The sequence below is a fragment of the Osmia lignaria genome, chromosome 13, assembly GCF_051020975.1.
Source record: "Osmia lignaria lignaria isolate PbOS001 chromosome 13, iyOsmLign1, whole genome shotgun sequence".
NCBI classification, from domain to species: domain Eukaryota; kingdom Metazoa; phylum Arthropoda; class Insecta; order Hymenoptera; family Megachilidae; genus Osmia; species Osmia lignaria.
In genome coordinates this window covers 7,149,059-7,166,367 of record NC_135044.1, presented here as the reverse complement: position 1 = coordinate 7,166,367, position 17,309 = coordinate 7,149,059, and the positions used below count along the sequence as shown (strand labels likewise).

Sequence of the window (17,309 nt, the reverse complement as noted above, 5' to 3'; positions counted from 1 at the left end):
GAACAGAGACAAGAGACAAGCAGGAGAGTGTAACCGGTGCAACGGGCGACGAGGGGAGGAAGCAGAAAAGCAGAAGGCTGAGGACCAGGAGGGGAAAGAGAAGACAGGCGCCCCGAGGAGTCTACGACAGACAAGCAGGCAAGGAAGCAAGCCAGCAAGCAAGCAAGCATGCAAGAAGTCCGCACGAGTGGCTGGGGTGTCGTACAAGGGCTACGGTGGTGGGGGTGGGCGCGTGCAGCCGGCTTGCAGCTGCCTCTTTACCATCCCCTTCCCCTCGAGACCCCTCGCCGAAAACTCCCCGTGCCCCTCTAGAGCTCCACGCACCGTGCCACCGGCGCAGCCGCTACCCACCACCCCTCTTATTGGGCAACCCCTCCCGTCGGGGGCCCGGCGGGACCACAATTATAAGTAGGGGTGCTCCCGGCTTACTACCTCCAGTCGAGGGTTGCACTCCGTAGTGTAGACGCGCCGGTGCATATCGCTTCGTTCCACAGGTTCAAGCGCACGCGTGTATGAGAACGATAGGACGGTTTAGTCGAAGAGAAAGACGAACATAAGTTCTTATCCAGTCGAAGTAATAGCATCAAACAGAGACAGAAAACTTAAAAAAGCGTCATTCGTGCACGCGAAACCAACCGAGATCGGACTCGCCATCTGTCGATCGAGCTGGTAGTGTTTCGTGAAGACTCCGACGTTACAGTGGTTCCTGGAGTTACCGCAGTGTGGCGCCAGTGTGGACTGTTAGTGGCGCGGAAACGTTCAGCGAAATTATACACACAGCTTTTTCGTACACGCCGGAGAAGGATAAAGGAGTGCATCGACAGGAGTTCGGAGCGAGAGGAAAACTGTGTTCCCGTATACACAAACGTAGCTATCGTACGCACACGATCGTTCGACGAGTACTTTCACAAGGAAAAAACGGCTGGCACCGGTACGCGGGCTAAAGGGGCGCATCTCTGGATCCAGTAGTACCACGGCTGCGGAGTAGTGCCTTTCGTGCCGGTTCTCTTCTAGCGTACAACTTCTCCTCCTTTTCCCTTCCCCGTTTTTTGGTCCTACGAAAAGTTCCCCTCTCGCGAAGCAAGAAGCACATTGACTCTCTCGTTCGTCTATTTGACTCGTCGCACACGGCGAAGGGTATCCTCGCTCCACCTCCACCTTCGCTTCTACTCCCTACTACCCTTCTCTTCTTCCTCCTACTCTTTCGCTCGTTTACCCCCGCCATTTTCTCCGCTTCTGCCGTAGCCGGTCGCCGAGGGAATATTCTTCACGGTTCGTCGACAGCCAGTCAGTGCGCGACTCGTCGTTGTTGCGACGGTTGGCGAGGAGGAGAGTGTTGTATACGTGATATTTTTGTTTCGTGGAAAATTATGCTCGTGACGAATCGTCGTGCTCCTCGTCGACGTAGTGACTCGTGCGCCGCGAACGAACGCTCAACACGAGCGTAAAGTGAGAAGATCCGTAACGCATTCGATTGAAGAGCGGACCGAAAATCATCATCGACACAGTAGAGTACATACACCGTATACTGTACGCACAGAGAGCGAAGAGATTACGATTCAGTAGGAGAAAAAAATAAGAGACGTCATACGAAGGATCGCAAACCTGTGTGTATTTTTTATAGATCCTACGCACAACACAACATTATCCCGTCGCCGATCCCTGGACGAGAAGCTGTTCTACGACTCTCAGCGTCCCACGGATAATGGAATAAAGTGTGTCACACAGTGTTTCAGTGATCGCGCGTGATTTTCATCTGTATATTTCTCGCGGCAATCGTGAATACCTTTTTTCCCTCCGTTCGGATATACATGATACATGTATGTACCAGCATTCGTTTCGTTTTTTTTTTTTTTTCTTGCTTGAGTGTATATAGTGCGACAGACCAAGAGAAGTGACCCGCGAGGCTCGTTCGACTACGAGAGTTAGCTTCGTTCTTGTTTCTTTTTTTCTCGCGGTTCCTTCGTACCTTGGCGTGAAACGAGAAGAATTAAGAAAGACAAAGTTGTCGACGGGATCAAACAGCACCGTTGCGTTACGCGGCGTGGTGTTGTCGAAACGGGAGAGGAAAGATAGAGAAAACGGGGTGCGTGACTCGTACCTCGTAAGTAGTAATCGGTGGCTATGCAGCCTCGCAAAATCACGGCGAGGAGGTAACGCCGACGAGCACACCAGAGCACCACGGTCCACACACATCCGCCGAAGAGAATACTGGCGGCGTGTAAACATCGAACGAAACAACCACCAAACATGTGGACCACGATGCTCGTGTGGACGGTCGCCGTCGTGCTTCTACCAGCACCCCGAGCGGTAAGTTCAATTAATTCACTGTCTATGGGTTAAAATCTCACCTAGCATTAATATTACATTTATTGTAATAAGATAGCGAGCGAAAGGTTTAAAATAATAGGTGAAGTTTAAAAAAAAAACTACAGCTTTCATCTATAAATATGAAATCAGGAAAAATTGACTCTTTACGTTTGGAAAGACGTCGGTTCGTTTCGTGGAACTATTTCTGTTTATTTTTAGTAGTGTCTGGTCCGGACCGCGTGTACCGCCGTTGCAAAACGTCTTTTTAAACGTCAGACGTCGAAATCATTTACGAGGCGCCTGAAAGATCTCGCGCGTTTGTCGGTAGTATTGTTTCTTTCTTCACTGCAAAATTAGTCTGTTTCATAGGAATTCGCACAGAGAGTTATAAAATTTCCTTTGAGTTTCAAGCTGAAGAAAAATAATCGGCATAGGTGTTGATTTACGCGTTCCTCCATCTTTTTTTCATCTTTCTCCTATTGGCCGATACGCGAGATCGACTCTCGCGTTCGATATCGATCGATTTCATGGGAAGCGATACGTAATGGCGATAATCGTCGCTTCTTTTTTTAAATATCTTTCTTTCTGAATATTTCTATGAATCCTATCGTATATTTAATGGAATAAAATGACCACTGTACTAATATATCGAACATGTCACAATTAACCCGGCGACTATAACCTACAAATTAATAACCGTCATATTTCTTTCTTGACTTATTTTGATGGAAACACGTAGCGTGTAGTATTCAGCTGGATAAATGTATAGATGAAAGAACAATTTTGTCAACGGGCTGTATAGAGGGAAATGTGTTGTCAAACTTAGATACACACATCGTAATCGACCTTCGTCGCTGTTCGATGAATGGCGGGATGTTTTGGTTCAGAATCCAGCGCGTTCCCGTCTGTCAAACTGGTCGGTCGGTAGGTCGCGTAAGCTCTGTTGGTATTTATGGTAAAAACGATGACACGCGATCGATCGGTTCAGTTTCAGAATAGAGAAACTCCTCTGTATATATTTCACCCTATCCTCTCTTTCATTCTAATTAAGTACTTGCGTAAGTTCGATACCGGCTTATATTTATCCAGTCGAACGCTATATCCGTATGTGTTAGGTTAGATCGAATTTACCCACGGTAGAATGCTTTCCAATTTTAACCCGTGGATCCGTACGTGTGCTGATTTCTTGAAATCGTTCGTTACGTATGTATGTAACATCGTTTCTTGGTTGCATGCACAAGATAAGTTTTCGTTTCCTTTCCCTTTTTTCACGCGTTTACCCACCACCAACGTGTCCCAAGTGTATTCTTCCTGGGAGAGATGTTTTTTTCTCCTCTCCTTGTCTCTCCGTCACTTACACGACGAATCCTTGTTTCGTTTCCATCCTTCTCCGGTCTCGCCTCTCCGTCGTTCCTCGGCCAGACTCTGAAACCCATCCGACGAAAGAGGAGAAAAGCAGTGGCAACAGTAGTATATTCGCCGCATACAACACAACTCTAAATCTGGATCCACTCTTTTAGAAGTGTCTAGCTTCTTCTCTTCGCCGTCTGCTTTCGTTGGCCCCGGTTCGTTCGTTACACCAGCATAACCTCTCCTCGTAACTTCTTCTTTTCGACCTTCCAGGGACACGGTTCGGAATTCATTTAGGGTTAATTGCATCAACCTGACACTTATATCTGGATACTTAAGTTTCGTGCGATAAGCTTGGAGAACATTTTACGAGGCAAAGTTTATGCAACGCACGAAACATTGTATCGATATAGTACTTAGTGTCGGGTCCCTGAGGATTCATAAAAATCACTAGATTTGGCCCAAATAACTAGCCTCGTCCGTGTGACCACAGTCTAGGGTTAAAGAACAGCGGAGCAAAGTATCTAGACGGTGTCGTTTGTGGGAACACGCAGTGCCACGAAGGGCGGCTTTGTAAAATTGTTTTGTGACGAAATAACGCCGGTTGTATCCGTAAATAGTTGGCGGCGGCCATTCTCGTTCCGAGAATAGCGCTCCAGCGCGCCAAAAATGAGAATTCCTCATCGAACGCCGTTGTACATTCGGCTGCAACGTACACTTCTCTTGACTAATGGTAAATGTAGGGGAAGTAGCCTCCCACTTTTCCTTCGAGGAGAACCTAACCTAGACTTTCTTCCACTGATTTGCATTGAACTTGTCGCAGTGAAGTTGGCTACAAATTCACTACGCATTCACGCCGCGTCGGTGAGTGAATGCGTGGCAAACTTCACTGCGACAAGTTCAGTGCAACTCAGTGTACCACGTGTCTTTTAATCAGAATATTTTTCTTGTCCCACGGTCAGCACCTCGTAAGAGCCCATCTTACAGTAGCTCCCACGTTATTGCTCCTCTGTAAGAGCGAATTTGTTTTTTTTACTCAACCATCTTTTCTTACCGCGTCAAAAAAAAGGTCAGTGTCCTTTGTAGTAGGAAATTCGAAGATTACAACGGGGGTGTAATGGACGTACGAGGAGGGCCAGTGAGATCGTAAAACGATCCGCTGGCTCGATAGTAAGGTTAGTGCGCTCCTCTCGTTCACGCGAGACACGATATATGTATAGTTTCGCTTGGCTATACAATGTCTCGTGGGAAGGTTCGCTTGTCTACTCGCTGTGTGTGCACACTTGCCACGACAGCTGTGTGTGTGTGTGTGTATATATCCCTAGGCCATTGTCCACAGTGGTCAAGAACTCTTACGGGTCCGAACGACGAGGGTTAGGATCGGAGAAATATTGACACATCGGCTCTATTTACACTGGATACTGTCGTCGAAGAAAAACAGAGTCCCTTTAGCGATCGCTCCGTCAACGGGAACGATGAGACGCGGATCTCTAGTAGACGAACAGTATTTCTTTAAGTTCCTGATGAATGGAACGCGATTAATTCCTCGTAACGTTTTCTCGGACGGTCCTACATTTCAGTTAATACATTTACGACCGAGTATCAGAGCGTTCCTTTTTTCTCGTTTCGAAAACGCCCCTTCGAGTTGCATGATCGTTGGTGCTTGGCAGCACGCGTGGCGAAATGTCCATCTGCACCTCGAACCCCTCTTCCCCCGGAGTCTTGGCAAGCCGAAAAAAAAGTGCTTTTTCTCGGGTCATTCGCGCGGATATCTCTGCTCCTCCTGGGAGATGTGCAGTCACAAGACGCGCATGCGCAAAAACGCGATTACACACGTGCTGCCCGGGCGCGGCGTGTTGGGTCGTTGGGCACGAGACGACCCCCGACGTCGAGCCACGCCGCGATTGTCTTTTCGCCGATTTTCTTGCGCCTTTCGCAATGCTCGGCCACTGGCGGGTTCAACGAGTATAGAGGCTAACGGAAAGACCTTTGCACGTGATTCTTAAAACATGATTCTTTTCAGGTAAACGCATCCGGGGTGTTCGAGTTAAGGCTGAAGTCATTCGTGAACGAGTACGGTAAAGATAGTCTTGGCAAGTGCTGTTCAGGCAGCACTTCCAAGACCGGCGAGTGCTCGGGCGTTTGTAAGACCAAGTTCAGGGTATGCCTGAAACAGTATCAAGTGAAGATCGACACGACGACGCCGTGCACCTACGGCGACGTCGTTACACCGGTGCTGGGCGAGAACATCGTTAACCTCAGCCCCAACGTCGCCTTGCCGAGCTTCACCAACCCCATCAAATTCCCATTCGAGTTCACCTGGCCGGTAAGTGTCTTTTTTATCTTATAAATTATTATACACCGATAGGGAAGGTGAAAATTGACGTTTCAATTCAATTCCCCGATGCGGATAGATATTCTTTTCTTATGTTAATCAGCGATTAGAAGTTAGTTCCCGATGAAAAACACATTAATCAAGATTAACGGTCCATTAAACGTTTGTCGTCGAACAATTTATGTCCTCTGCGAAACAGAAAGATCGTCGCTAAGGTGCGCACCTTTTTGCAATCTCGTCCATTAGCATATCGCGTGCGTCGCGTGTGGGATGCGAAAAATTGTCTCTCGTAAAGCGGAATTAAAAGAGGCGCGTAACGAACTGTAAAAAAAAAAGAAAGAACGAAAGAAAGAATCAATTCATTACGAATGCGATCGGTGTGTCTTTCGCGAAACGTCGATGAGATAAACCGTTCCCGCGCTCGTTACGACCACTTCATTTCCGTGCAATCTCGACCGACGATCGTAGTTCTTTCTTTTTTCTACAAAGTAAATAGCGCTCCGGTGAGGAAGGACAATTACATAGCGTTTTAACGTCGAAAATCAGCGCGTGCGGCCGTTTACGTTGTTCTTGCTTCCTCCTCGTCGGACGATCTTCTGAATGAACCTGAGACGATCCTTGTCTCGAATAATGAACACGCGTTCACCGCGAAAAATTAAGATCTTCGCGTTGACTAAAGCACCGCTAAGGGCAGCGCGAATTCAGCGGACGGTGAAAAAAATCGTGCGCTGTATCTGCGATCTTGTTCTCGTATCTTTCCCGGGCGAGTTAACCGGTAGGCGTTAGGCTAAATTGCGACCAGAGCTCGACTAATTTTCAGGAAACACCCCTCCGTCTCGCGTGCTCGTCGCCCAACTGTTAGTTAACTCCTCTATCTCCCTGCGTCGTCGGTGCGTTACGAGTTGCCATTTCACAGGGGGGTCGTAAAGTTCTGCCATTACTTTCCGTTAGGATCGATAAGGAAACATTGAAAAGTAAATTGCTCGTTCATGTGTCGTGGTAATTTCCTCGTTGCGTCAGAACGTTACCGCGTGGTAATTAGTCGCGACAAGATAAAAAATGAAATTGTCGAAAGGGAAACTTATCGCGGAACGTGGCTGTCGCTACTTTCTCGCGGTATCACGAGCGAAAAGAAAGGCGGGCCGATCGCATTAAAAGCAAGCGTGGTTCGGTGGCACGCTAGGCGCGTGCATGCACCCATGGTACGACAAGGACCGCCTATCGGATGGCAGATGGTCCGGCAAGCGGGAGAGAAACGGAGATAAGCGATGGCACTTGTCTGTATCTCCCTCCTGCTGTTACACGGCTGCTTGTTGTTGCTTCTGTAATTCGTAGCATTGGCGAGAATGCTGAATTTATTTTTTCAACCCTTTGATATATCTGCTTCTTTAATCGTTTAATCTATTACGAATCTACGAATTAGAATTTGGGAACAGAGATTATGGACTCGTGTGATTTAAAATAGCACCGGACGTAACGACAGATTAAGTACTTTATTGAGGAATTGGCAAAAGAAATTTTCGGTACATAAGTTTTTTTAATGACCCAGTACACCAAGATTAACACGTATCGGTTTAGTAATGAGTCTACGCCAATGTTTTCTCAGCGTCCCTGGTATACGTCAGTTCTCTCTCGTTGCCGTTCGCGTACTTCTGCCTATGAGACGCACTGCAGGGCCACTGGCAGATGGCTAGGCCTTTTGTGCTTCTACACTTCCCTCGTAATCTCTGCGTCGTTCTTTCTCTCACCGCGTGCACCCCCGTGTCCTCCTCTTCGAGAAGCTCTCTCGCGAGCAGAGTTAAATTTACTAACCCATATGGCGGTCCCTCGCGCCACCTCAGCGACCGATTCTCTCTCCTCCGTGTCTCTCCCGTTTGAAAACGCGCCCTCTTCTTCCTTTTCTTTTCCCTCGCTTTTCGTCCCGTTTCTAACCCCTTTCGATCGCGTTCCATCGCCGATTTCTCTCTTCTTCGACGTCTAAGCTGCTGCCCTCTCGGTCCTCCTTTCCTTTCCTCGTATCAGCCGATATTACTAGGCTATATCGGGCCGGCAAAAGGCTCCGCGTGAGGGTTCCAGGGGCAGGAACTCTCGACGGCGGCGAAATAGAAAGAAGATAAAAAGAATCGCGTTCTCGGAAAAGAGGCTGGCCGGAATCCTGCGCGTGGAAGAAACAACCTTTTGAGAATCGGCCACGGTAGTCTGTCTGTCACGGCCGCAGAGGGAAAAGGAATTAGACAGCACTCGTAACGGTGTGTAATCGCTATTCGGAGTGCCGGATTTATTTTCGTTGCGCCGATGCGCGAGAATGAGCTTCCGTTTTCATTATTCAACTCCGCGACGTGGTAATAAAAACGTTATCGCGTTCACGACCGATGATCGGGTGAGTCCAGAATCGCAAGTTCTTTCTGTATGGTGGAAGCGGGACGCCGCGTGTTATGTGGACGGTTGCGCAAGCGGGTTGCATCCAAAGGGGCGCCCGTCTGCCGTTAATTAAGGAGGCTGGAAAAGACAGAAGAGCTGAGCTTGATACGCAATCGTAACCTTCGTCTGCTCGTATCAAGATCGAGCTCCTCTTCTCCGTCTTTCTCGGCTTTAATTGCTTCATGTTGCACTGCGCGGACCGCGTTGCTCCTACTTATTAAAGCAGCACGACCCGCGCGACAGTGCGGCCACTGTGCGCCGCGGTATTCTCGAGCAATTCCACCGATTTCCCGTCCGCTTTGCTCGCTCCCTTCCTGTAATCGTATCTACCTCGAGTTCCAATCAGGTGGCTAACTTTCTAGCGTCAACCGGCAGGTACCATGGGACAAATTCTTATCGATCATCCCTCCGGAAAGGGTAACGCGAGCCTCATTGTCGCGGTCAAAGATGAATCGCGGTCCATTGACAAAAAAAAAAAAAAAGTAAGATTCATTAAAAAATTCCTTTCTTTCCCTTATCCTTCCTGCGTTGGCGCGCGCACGATCGCGCATACCGGTCCACAAAGCAGCGGGCATATCGTACATACTCGAGGATCCGTGGGTACCGACCAGAGAGGACGTCGAGCACAGAGAAGGACGAATGAAAGGCAGCGTAAGCGAGCGTGCAAGAAAGAGACGGACAGAGAGAAGTAGGATAGAGAGGAGCATAAAGGTGGCACAGAAGGTGGGGAAACGACGTAAAGAAGGTGGGACCGAAAGAGACAGAGAATCATGGTCCCACGGCCGAAAAGGCTGCGTGATTCGCGTCCCAGACGAAGGAACGGACCTGGAGAAGGGCGTCGGATGAATGGCTGACTCGGGTGTACGGCAATGCGCGGCTTCCACGACGCGAAACGTTTAGCATAAATTACGTCTTGAACGGTGAGGACAACGCGTGGACCCTCGGACGTCGGCTAACAGTTACTACGTTAGAGTCCAACGACGCCCAGCATACCCGACGCTTTTTTCTCGTTTCGTCCTCGAATATCATCGGGAAGCAGACGGATCCTGAGAAATTTCGGGATAAAAGCGAAAGATTGCAAAGAGGGTTAAGCAGGGACCAACGCACGGCTGTACGTGCAAACTTATCGCTAGCCTGCCGCCGGATTTCAGGCAACCAGTAACGCTCCTGGTATCTTTAGAACCACCCGCGATCGACCTCTTTTCCAGCTTCCGTCCTTCCGCTATTCTCGCCGCGACGCTCGTAAATCCGTGCGCACCCAAGATCTATTCGCCCTCGTCGAATCTAAGCTTCTTTGATCGGATGCGCGCGCATATGCGCCCGGAAGGCGGAAAAAACGCGAACCCAGGTGGCGCTTCGGCTCTCTCCTCGCGGCATTGTTCCGAACTCGTGGGAATACCGGCCACATGGCTAATTAACCGTCAAAATCTAATTAGCAGAATAACTAATTAGAGCGTTACGCCAGTTAATGATTACAAACTCGTTCGAACTTATCTACAAATAGCTACTAACTGAGAGGCACGGTTACACCCGAAGCGTATCAAGGCAGAAAGCCTCGCTTCCTTCCTGCAGAACGCTAGTGACTTCGTTTTAAGAGGAACGAGACGAGGCTGTTCCCCGTAATAATGGTGAAATGAGTTTATGTCCCTAGGGCACATCATTTCTTCTTTTGTCTTTATTTCTTTTGCGGCCGGGTGTTGTTGCGCGCCTCTAGTGGCAAGAAGAAAGAGAGAGTCTGTATATGGGCCGAACGGTTTCTAACCAGCGGTACGAGAGCTGTTACGAGAGATACATAAACGGGGAGTGTATCTGCCCCACCCTGGAGGCGCGACACGTGGTCATCGAGCAGGTACACATCAGCTGACAGACCTGCTGTCAAAGCTTATTAACATGTTCCTCGGGACGCGCGCTATTCACGCGTGATCCTACCATTTCGTTCTGTTTTTCTGTCTCGCTTCGTTCCTTCTTTTATTATTCTTTTTTATTTTCTCATCCTTCCCCTCGGTTTAATATTCAAGTTTCTTCATCGGCCGATGCAATGATCGGAACACTTGTACACTTGTTTCTTCGTCCATTTACGAGGACAGATTGTATCTTGGTCTCAGATTCTAGCACGTTTCACTTTTTACGCTGGAACGTTTCTCTTTCCCTTTTTCCTTCGCGCGGATGTTTCATCTGTTCGCGACCCGACGGTTTCGTGGCGACGACCCACGGAGATCGAGTTTGTTTGCGTTTCGGTCGTCGACTAGACGGTTCCATTGACCGGTCGAGAGTCGATCGTTGGACGATCGAATGGATGTAAGGAGGGAAATAGAAACTCGGGGAACGGCAATATCGCGCGGTAAAATAATCATTAACAGAAGAACGTGCGTTTTAAAAGAGGGACTGTGAAAGCGTGACATTTGTTCGCATTACTCGAAACGAGGAAAGGAACGAATAAAATTATTCGGTTGGTGTAATAATTCAGTGTAACGAGTCGCTGTTAAATGCACGCTCGTTCGGCTCAGCTGGTTTCGATGCACGAGGTGGTTAAGTTAAGTTTAGTTTGGTTTTCGTTGAAATAAGAATTCGAAGAAATCGTTCGGAATGATTGAAATTAAATTTCAACATTAAACGATGCGTTAACTTACCAGAATAGAGGTTACGCTCCGCCATTCTAGGGGTAACTAGACGTTCGGGAGCACGTGACCGGTACAGGCAGCGCTACGTAACGGCGCGTTTATAAAAGTGGCCGCGTCCGCAGGTGTGTCAATGTACTTTTCGTAAGTTCAGCCGCGGGCAAGAGACGGACGGTGTGTCGCTCGTTATCCTCGGTTTCCTCTTCCTCCTTTCAACGAAGAATGGAGGCCACGAAAATTTCTCCACGCGGAAATGCCACGCTCCTCGGGCGCGAGACGTTAAAGCGTGAATGGTTAAAAATAGAAGCGCTAGGGCACGACCGGGTTTCCGCGATGCTTGTGTTCCCTCTCTTTACTGCTTCTTCTTTTTTCATTTTCCCTCGAATCATCGACGTGTACGCCCAATTATAGATACGATGAACATTTTATCGCTAGCAATTATCACCTCGACGACGGTTAGTGGTTTACCCGACGTACGGTTTGCGGTTTTATTAATCGTAAACGATAGGCATCTGGATGTATACGCGTCAGGTCGATTGCAACCGGTTAGCATGATCAGCCCCGAAGGGGAGAGCCCCGGCATTTTCCCAGGATGCAGTGGCGAAAAGTCGTTCCAGACTTCCGGCTCCTTTTTCCACGATGAATCACGCCGTCGCGTCGTCTCCCCTTTGCTAGCCTCGATACACCGAATCACCGGTCACATCTATATGCAACGTGTCGGCTACCTGTTTGTTTCTTCGTCCTTTTCTTCTCGATCGTTTTCCGCGATGATTAATACGCGAGTATACACGTACGACGCGTCGGCGAGATTGCAGCTATAACCCGACGCTCACACATGTACGGAGGGAAGAAGTCGTGAAGGAGAGCTAGACGAGAGTAGGAGCCCGTTCGATCGGCCAATGTAATAGAGAAGGAAACGAGAGGCGAGTAAAAGAAGCGGCTGGATATAGTCTCGATAGAGAAAAGCGAGGAAAGAACGAATCACGAGCCGATAGCCAGACAGAGAGGAAGGGAGAGTGGAGAACAGAAAGAAAGGAGAAGCGCGACATTGTAAAGACAGAGAGAAAGAGGAGCACACAAGATGGGGTGAGGAGAGAGAGGGAAGAGAAGGTGGAGGTATGCTGCGCAGCCGTGGGAACCGACTCTCGAGCGAGCCAGCCTCTCTCTTTCTCTCTTTATCCGACTAGTTTCTTCCTCCATTCTATCCCGTTTCTCTTTCTCTTGAACAGGGAACGAGCCTCTGTTCTTTTCCTTTTCATCATTCAGGTTCCTCCTGCGACCGTGTATCTCTCTCTCTTACGGTGCGTTTTTTCATCCGTCTTTTTCCTTCCTTCTCCCTCCTCGTTCTTTCTCGTCATGGTAGTTGTATGCGCGCGGTTTTGTTGGAAACACACCGGTCCTCCACCCTCTGTCTCTGTTTCTCTTTCTTCTTCATTCAGGAGCCAGGATCGGTCTCTCCTCGTTCCCTCTCACTTCAGAGCTGCTCTCCCGGCGCGGCGTTTCGTCTTTCCCGGCAGAACTGCTAACCGGCCACAGAACACACCCAACACATTGTTCTACGGAGATGCCTACGCGGGGCTTTTTCAGCTTTTTGTCGGCTTAATTCCGATCCCCGTAATAAATTAGCGGCCGATCACGGTGGCATTTGTCTCCTGAACAATTTATTTCCTTCTCTCCGTCGCTCTCCTACCTGCCCGTTCGTCTACTCGCCTCATCCTCCTTTCGTGCCTTCGCTTTCGTCCTTGCCGCGAGAGAAAAGGGCGGTATGCGCGCGCCCTCTTCGAGCCTCTCTTTCTGCCTTCGGCCTTACACCTTACCGTTCTTCTTCCAGCCGCTCACTTTTTTTTTTCTCTCTTCTTTTATTATCGTCGCGACTTTTTTCTCGCGCGCCCTGCTCGAACACCGGTCTCTCCCGAGAGGACGAATCTCTCGTAGCTGGAGGCACAGGTACAGCGCACGGAATCTTCGCTGAAACTTTCTAACCTGTACACGCATGTGACATACCTGGCCGACGACGACACTGTCCTCTCTCTCTCCCTTTTCGTTCTTTCCGCCGAGACAAATTGCCCTGCGATTCCATGGGATATATTGGACACCGGTGAAATCGCCGTAGCTCTCCACACCACCCTTGGATATTCTTCCAAGGCTCGACCCTAAAACTTATTCGTCTCGCAATTTTTCTTCGCGATTTTGTAGGCCATTGACACGATCTTACGAATTTCATTCTATTTCTATCCCTTCACACGGCACTCATGCTTCACATGTCAAGTATTTCTACTCGCAATCTCATTATATGTCATTTCCAGTCTCCGTACAGGCTGCATTCGTTCCTTCTGCTCCTGTCTCACGGATCGAAACCGTCACGGTATGATTCATTTATTCGTCGGAAGGTCGTTGGATAGAGACGAGATCTCATCGTCGTACGCTATCGTTGAAAACAGCTCATAGTACATTTATATGGGAATTGAAAGCTCGCTGATAGCAATTTCATATTTAATTATCTCGGCTTCTCGTTCGTCACGCAACCGCCGTGACGCCGCGATCCATTAGTAATAGCTCACCGACACCGGTATCGCGTTCTCGATCGGTATCGACGGTCCCGCTGCGACGTTCGCCGTAAATCAGCGATTCGTCGTGCATTATCGTGTCCCGTGAATCTTCCATTAAACTGGGTCATACCATCCCATACCACGGATCAGCAGGGAATACGTACTTGCACGAAGATTGACCGTTGTTTCGCGGATCGTGTAGCTTTCTTTACGTATGGCTCAGGCCGGGTTAGGTTAGGTCAACCTTATTGACAGGGAAAATGGCGGGGATGAGAGCGCGACAGTATGCCAGGGAAATGGTGTAATGAAATTGTTGGCACGTCCGCGTTGTCGGCTCGTTTACGCGAACAGGAACAGCAACGATGACGATGACAGAGAGGCCGGATATAAACATTTATTATTCACGGTGCGGCAACGACTAACGAGGTCGTGTGTAATACCAGCCGCTCCTCTCTCTCTCTTCGTCAGTCGGTTTCCATCGGTGTGCCAGGTACACCACGCGACCGTACGTATGTGTAACCGTCCACGGCAGTGCTTGTGACGTTAATAATTAAACGTCGTATTATCGCTGCATGCACACGTACCGGCCACCGCGTGTACAGCACGTACTTATTACACAATAATGTGCCGCTCGTCCGATGCGTGCGAGCGCAGCGTAGGCCGCCGCGTTTGTCCATAAGGGAGTATCGTTGCTGGATTTATGGTTGTGCGAGAGACACGACCGCCTACAGCCTTGCCTTTCGCGCACAGATTTCCACGTAGAGGTAATTGAGGTAATTGAGATAATTGAGGTGTCCTTGGGCAGGACCAATTGCGAGGGAGGTCTTGAGCGTAGGTTTCCCTTAGTCAAGGGTGGATGGAAACGCGGAATCATACACGGCGAGTAATTAACTGCTTCGAGCTAATCAAGTATCATTTGTCGAAGAACTTAATACACTCGTAGCAGTGACAAAGGTTAATCATAACGATTAACGCAGGCCGCTATACATATCAAGCTCTTGATCTTATTTCCTTAATTCGGTTCAAGCGTAACAGTCAGGTTAGAATTAATAGATCGTTTCATGTCGCGAGACAGCCGTAATTTCTGTTACACAATATACACATACACGGTCCGTCGATTGGTCGCGTGTGGCTGCGGTCCCCTGTTCTGCATACGTGTGTTATCCATAATGGATAATGCAAACAGTATAACAGGTTCCCCGGAACGATGACAGCATTCCATTTAAAACTGTCTCTTTCTCTCCCCCTCTCTCTCTCTTACGAGCTGTCCTCTCGATCGATTATTTATTTTCGCGTCCAATTAACTCTCATCCTCGGATCGGTTCGTTCCCCGCTTCGGCATGGACGAAGCCGAGAAGACAAGCACGTGCCGTCGTATCAGAAAAGGAGGGAAGAAAAAAAAGAGTATACCCACATATAGGGGGCATGATTTATATCCGGTCGCTCGTTATAAAAGCGAAAAGCTCCCTTGCGTGTCGGATAGGGAGGAAAGGTAGGTACCCTTCGATGCTTTCACGCGCGAATTCCAAGGAAAATAGCGAAAGCGAGGTTAACTCGTTGCACCGAGGGTTGCAGCCACGCTTCAGTGTCGCCCTCTATCTAGCCGCAACACACGTGATCTGATCGCCGGCTGTTTAGGGCACGCTTCGACGAGACACGTGCACGCATGCACGCACCCTTCTAATGCGTGGCAGGTGCTGCCACTTTCCGTCTGTGGAACGTTTAATTTATTGTTAATTGCGATACGCGACGGCACGCACAGCTGCCACGCTTTTTCGCGCCCAAAACCGGGACACATGGGCGATTCGCGTTCTGGCCGAAGCTGTCACGAACTTACGAGTTGTATAGAAATGATCTAATTCTATTTTTAAAATAGCCGGTTATGATTAGAATATTAAGATATAATTTAAGTTTAACGAAGAATCCTCGAAGTTCACCAACCCCGTGTTCTGTTCCCAGGGTACATTCTCGCTGATAGTGGAAGCTTATCACGACGCAGACAACACGACACACCACTTAGCCGGTAAGTAACCTTCTTCTCCCCGCTTTTAAAACGCTCCTCTTTCTATTAAGCCTTCCAAGACAGCATCGTGCGACTGTGTATTAGCTGTATCAGTCGATGGCACGAGTATGTGCCTAGCGCACGCGCTAAATAAAAACACGAGGGCTAAGAGAAGAGGAAGTAGAATCGTTTAAAAATTACTATCTCTCTCTCTCTCTCTATCTATACGAGCTCTGTATGGCTGTACAAGGAAGGTTTTTGGGCATGTGCAGTCCAGCTGGATCGTGGCATCGATGCTGTGCATCAGGTCCGGACCAGTCGAGAAGCCACTTCCTGTCCCTGTGTACGACACTCACCAGAGACGTAACCTCCTTACTTCTACTCGACCTCTCTATACTCCTTTCCCTTGCTTCTTCTCATGGTTTCGATAGACTAAACCTTTCGGGGACAGCCCTCTTCCTGTACTGGCTTTCCTATGATGTTACTTCTTTTTTAAGATGAGTCTGGTTAATTTGCGTCTCTTTCGAGCTTATGATAGATTATAAACGGTGTAATTGGAGCGAGAACAGTCCTCGTTTCGAAGGAGGTCTGTCTTCTGTAATTAGCAAAATGGCACTTCCTGTCTGTTCTTGATATAACTTCAGTTTGTTTCATTCTAATTAGATCGCGGATGTTTATGATTCTCCGCGTAAAGCATAAGTAACGCAATTCAGAAGAAAAAGTTTCTCCATGTTTGTTTCCTTTTTATTTTTCTTTGACACCTAATGCGCCCGCATACTAGCGATAGTTTCAGCTGCTCTTGTCACTCCTCTTTCCGCCGGTTCCCGTCCGTTCACGACCCGTTTTCACTAGTGTTCATCCGTCTGGTTACCGCAACGCGCGCCTCGTCCACGTGCACAAAGCACGGCCTGGGCACCTCTTGGTCATGTCACAGCGAGTAGAGAACGAAGCTGAACGAGGGAAAGAGAAGCAGGCGGAGGCGCTAGTGTTTCCTTCCTGTGTAACCGTAGCACCTAGCTTCCACCAGCGTGTGTAACACGAAACCCTTCGTAGACGAGGAATATGGATGTGTATCCTACGCGTACAATGCCGCTCCTCGCTTGTACAACAAATTTCGTATCCGATTCTGTTTCGATATTACACCCGATCGATGATTTTTCCTTAGTTCAAGAATTACCCATAAGCCACCGGTATCCTCAAGTGCTGCCCTCTAACTCGTCCAATAACTAGCCCCACCTTACGCTCGCAAGTAAAGGAACAGTTTTTTCTCTTTTTTTCTTTTCTGCTTGAAAATGATTAAACACGGAAATGATTAAACGCATCCAAGGATCTCGTCGGCATTCTCTCGTTAAGCAAGCTCCAGGAAATCGCGCATGCAAATAACTGTTCATTACACTTCCGCGTCCGGGGAAAGCTTTCTTCGCGGCGGATCGAGGAATATACCGGACGAATAATTAATTAATCATGATGGACGACGAATCGTAGGTCTAGACATCGCCGAAATAACGTAAGATCATACGTGTTCGTGGTTCCTCGAGGATAGGTGGAACCGACGAAGCTCACCGACGTGTACGAACCAAGCGACACGCATGAGAGCGCTGCACGGCCGCGTGTTGCTTCCGGTCTCCGGTTCATTCTAATTGCCAAGCAGACGCGTACAGGACCTCGGGAAAGAAATTAAGCGGTCTCGCTGCTCTCGATAGCGAATCGGAGTGCACTCGCAA

The 17,309-nt window shown here is 48.7% G+C and overlaps 1 protein-coding gene across 1 annotated transcript in view; it reads left to right on the top strand.

Moving 5' to 3' along the window:
• Positions 1-310: 310 nt before the first annotated feature.
• Positions 311-17,309, top strand: part of Delta (neurogenic locus protein delta) — a 34,395-nt gene continuing 17,396 nt past the window's right edge. The window contains exons 1-3 of the mRNA XM_034319072.2: positions 311-2,310; positions 5,684-5,986; positions 15,543-15,606. Of these exons, the coding sequence (XP_034174963.1) occupies positions 2,251-2,310; positions 5,684-5,986; positions 15,543-15,606 (427 nt within the window). The 5' untranslated portion in view covers positions 311-2,250. The remainder of the gene's footprint in view (positions 2,311-5,683; positions 5,987-15,542; positions 15,607-17,309) is intronic.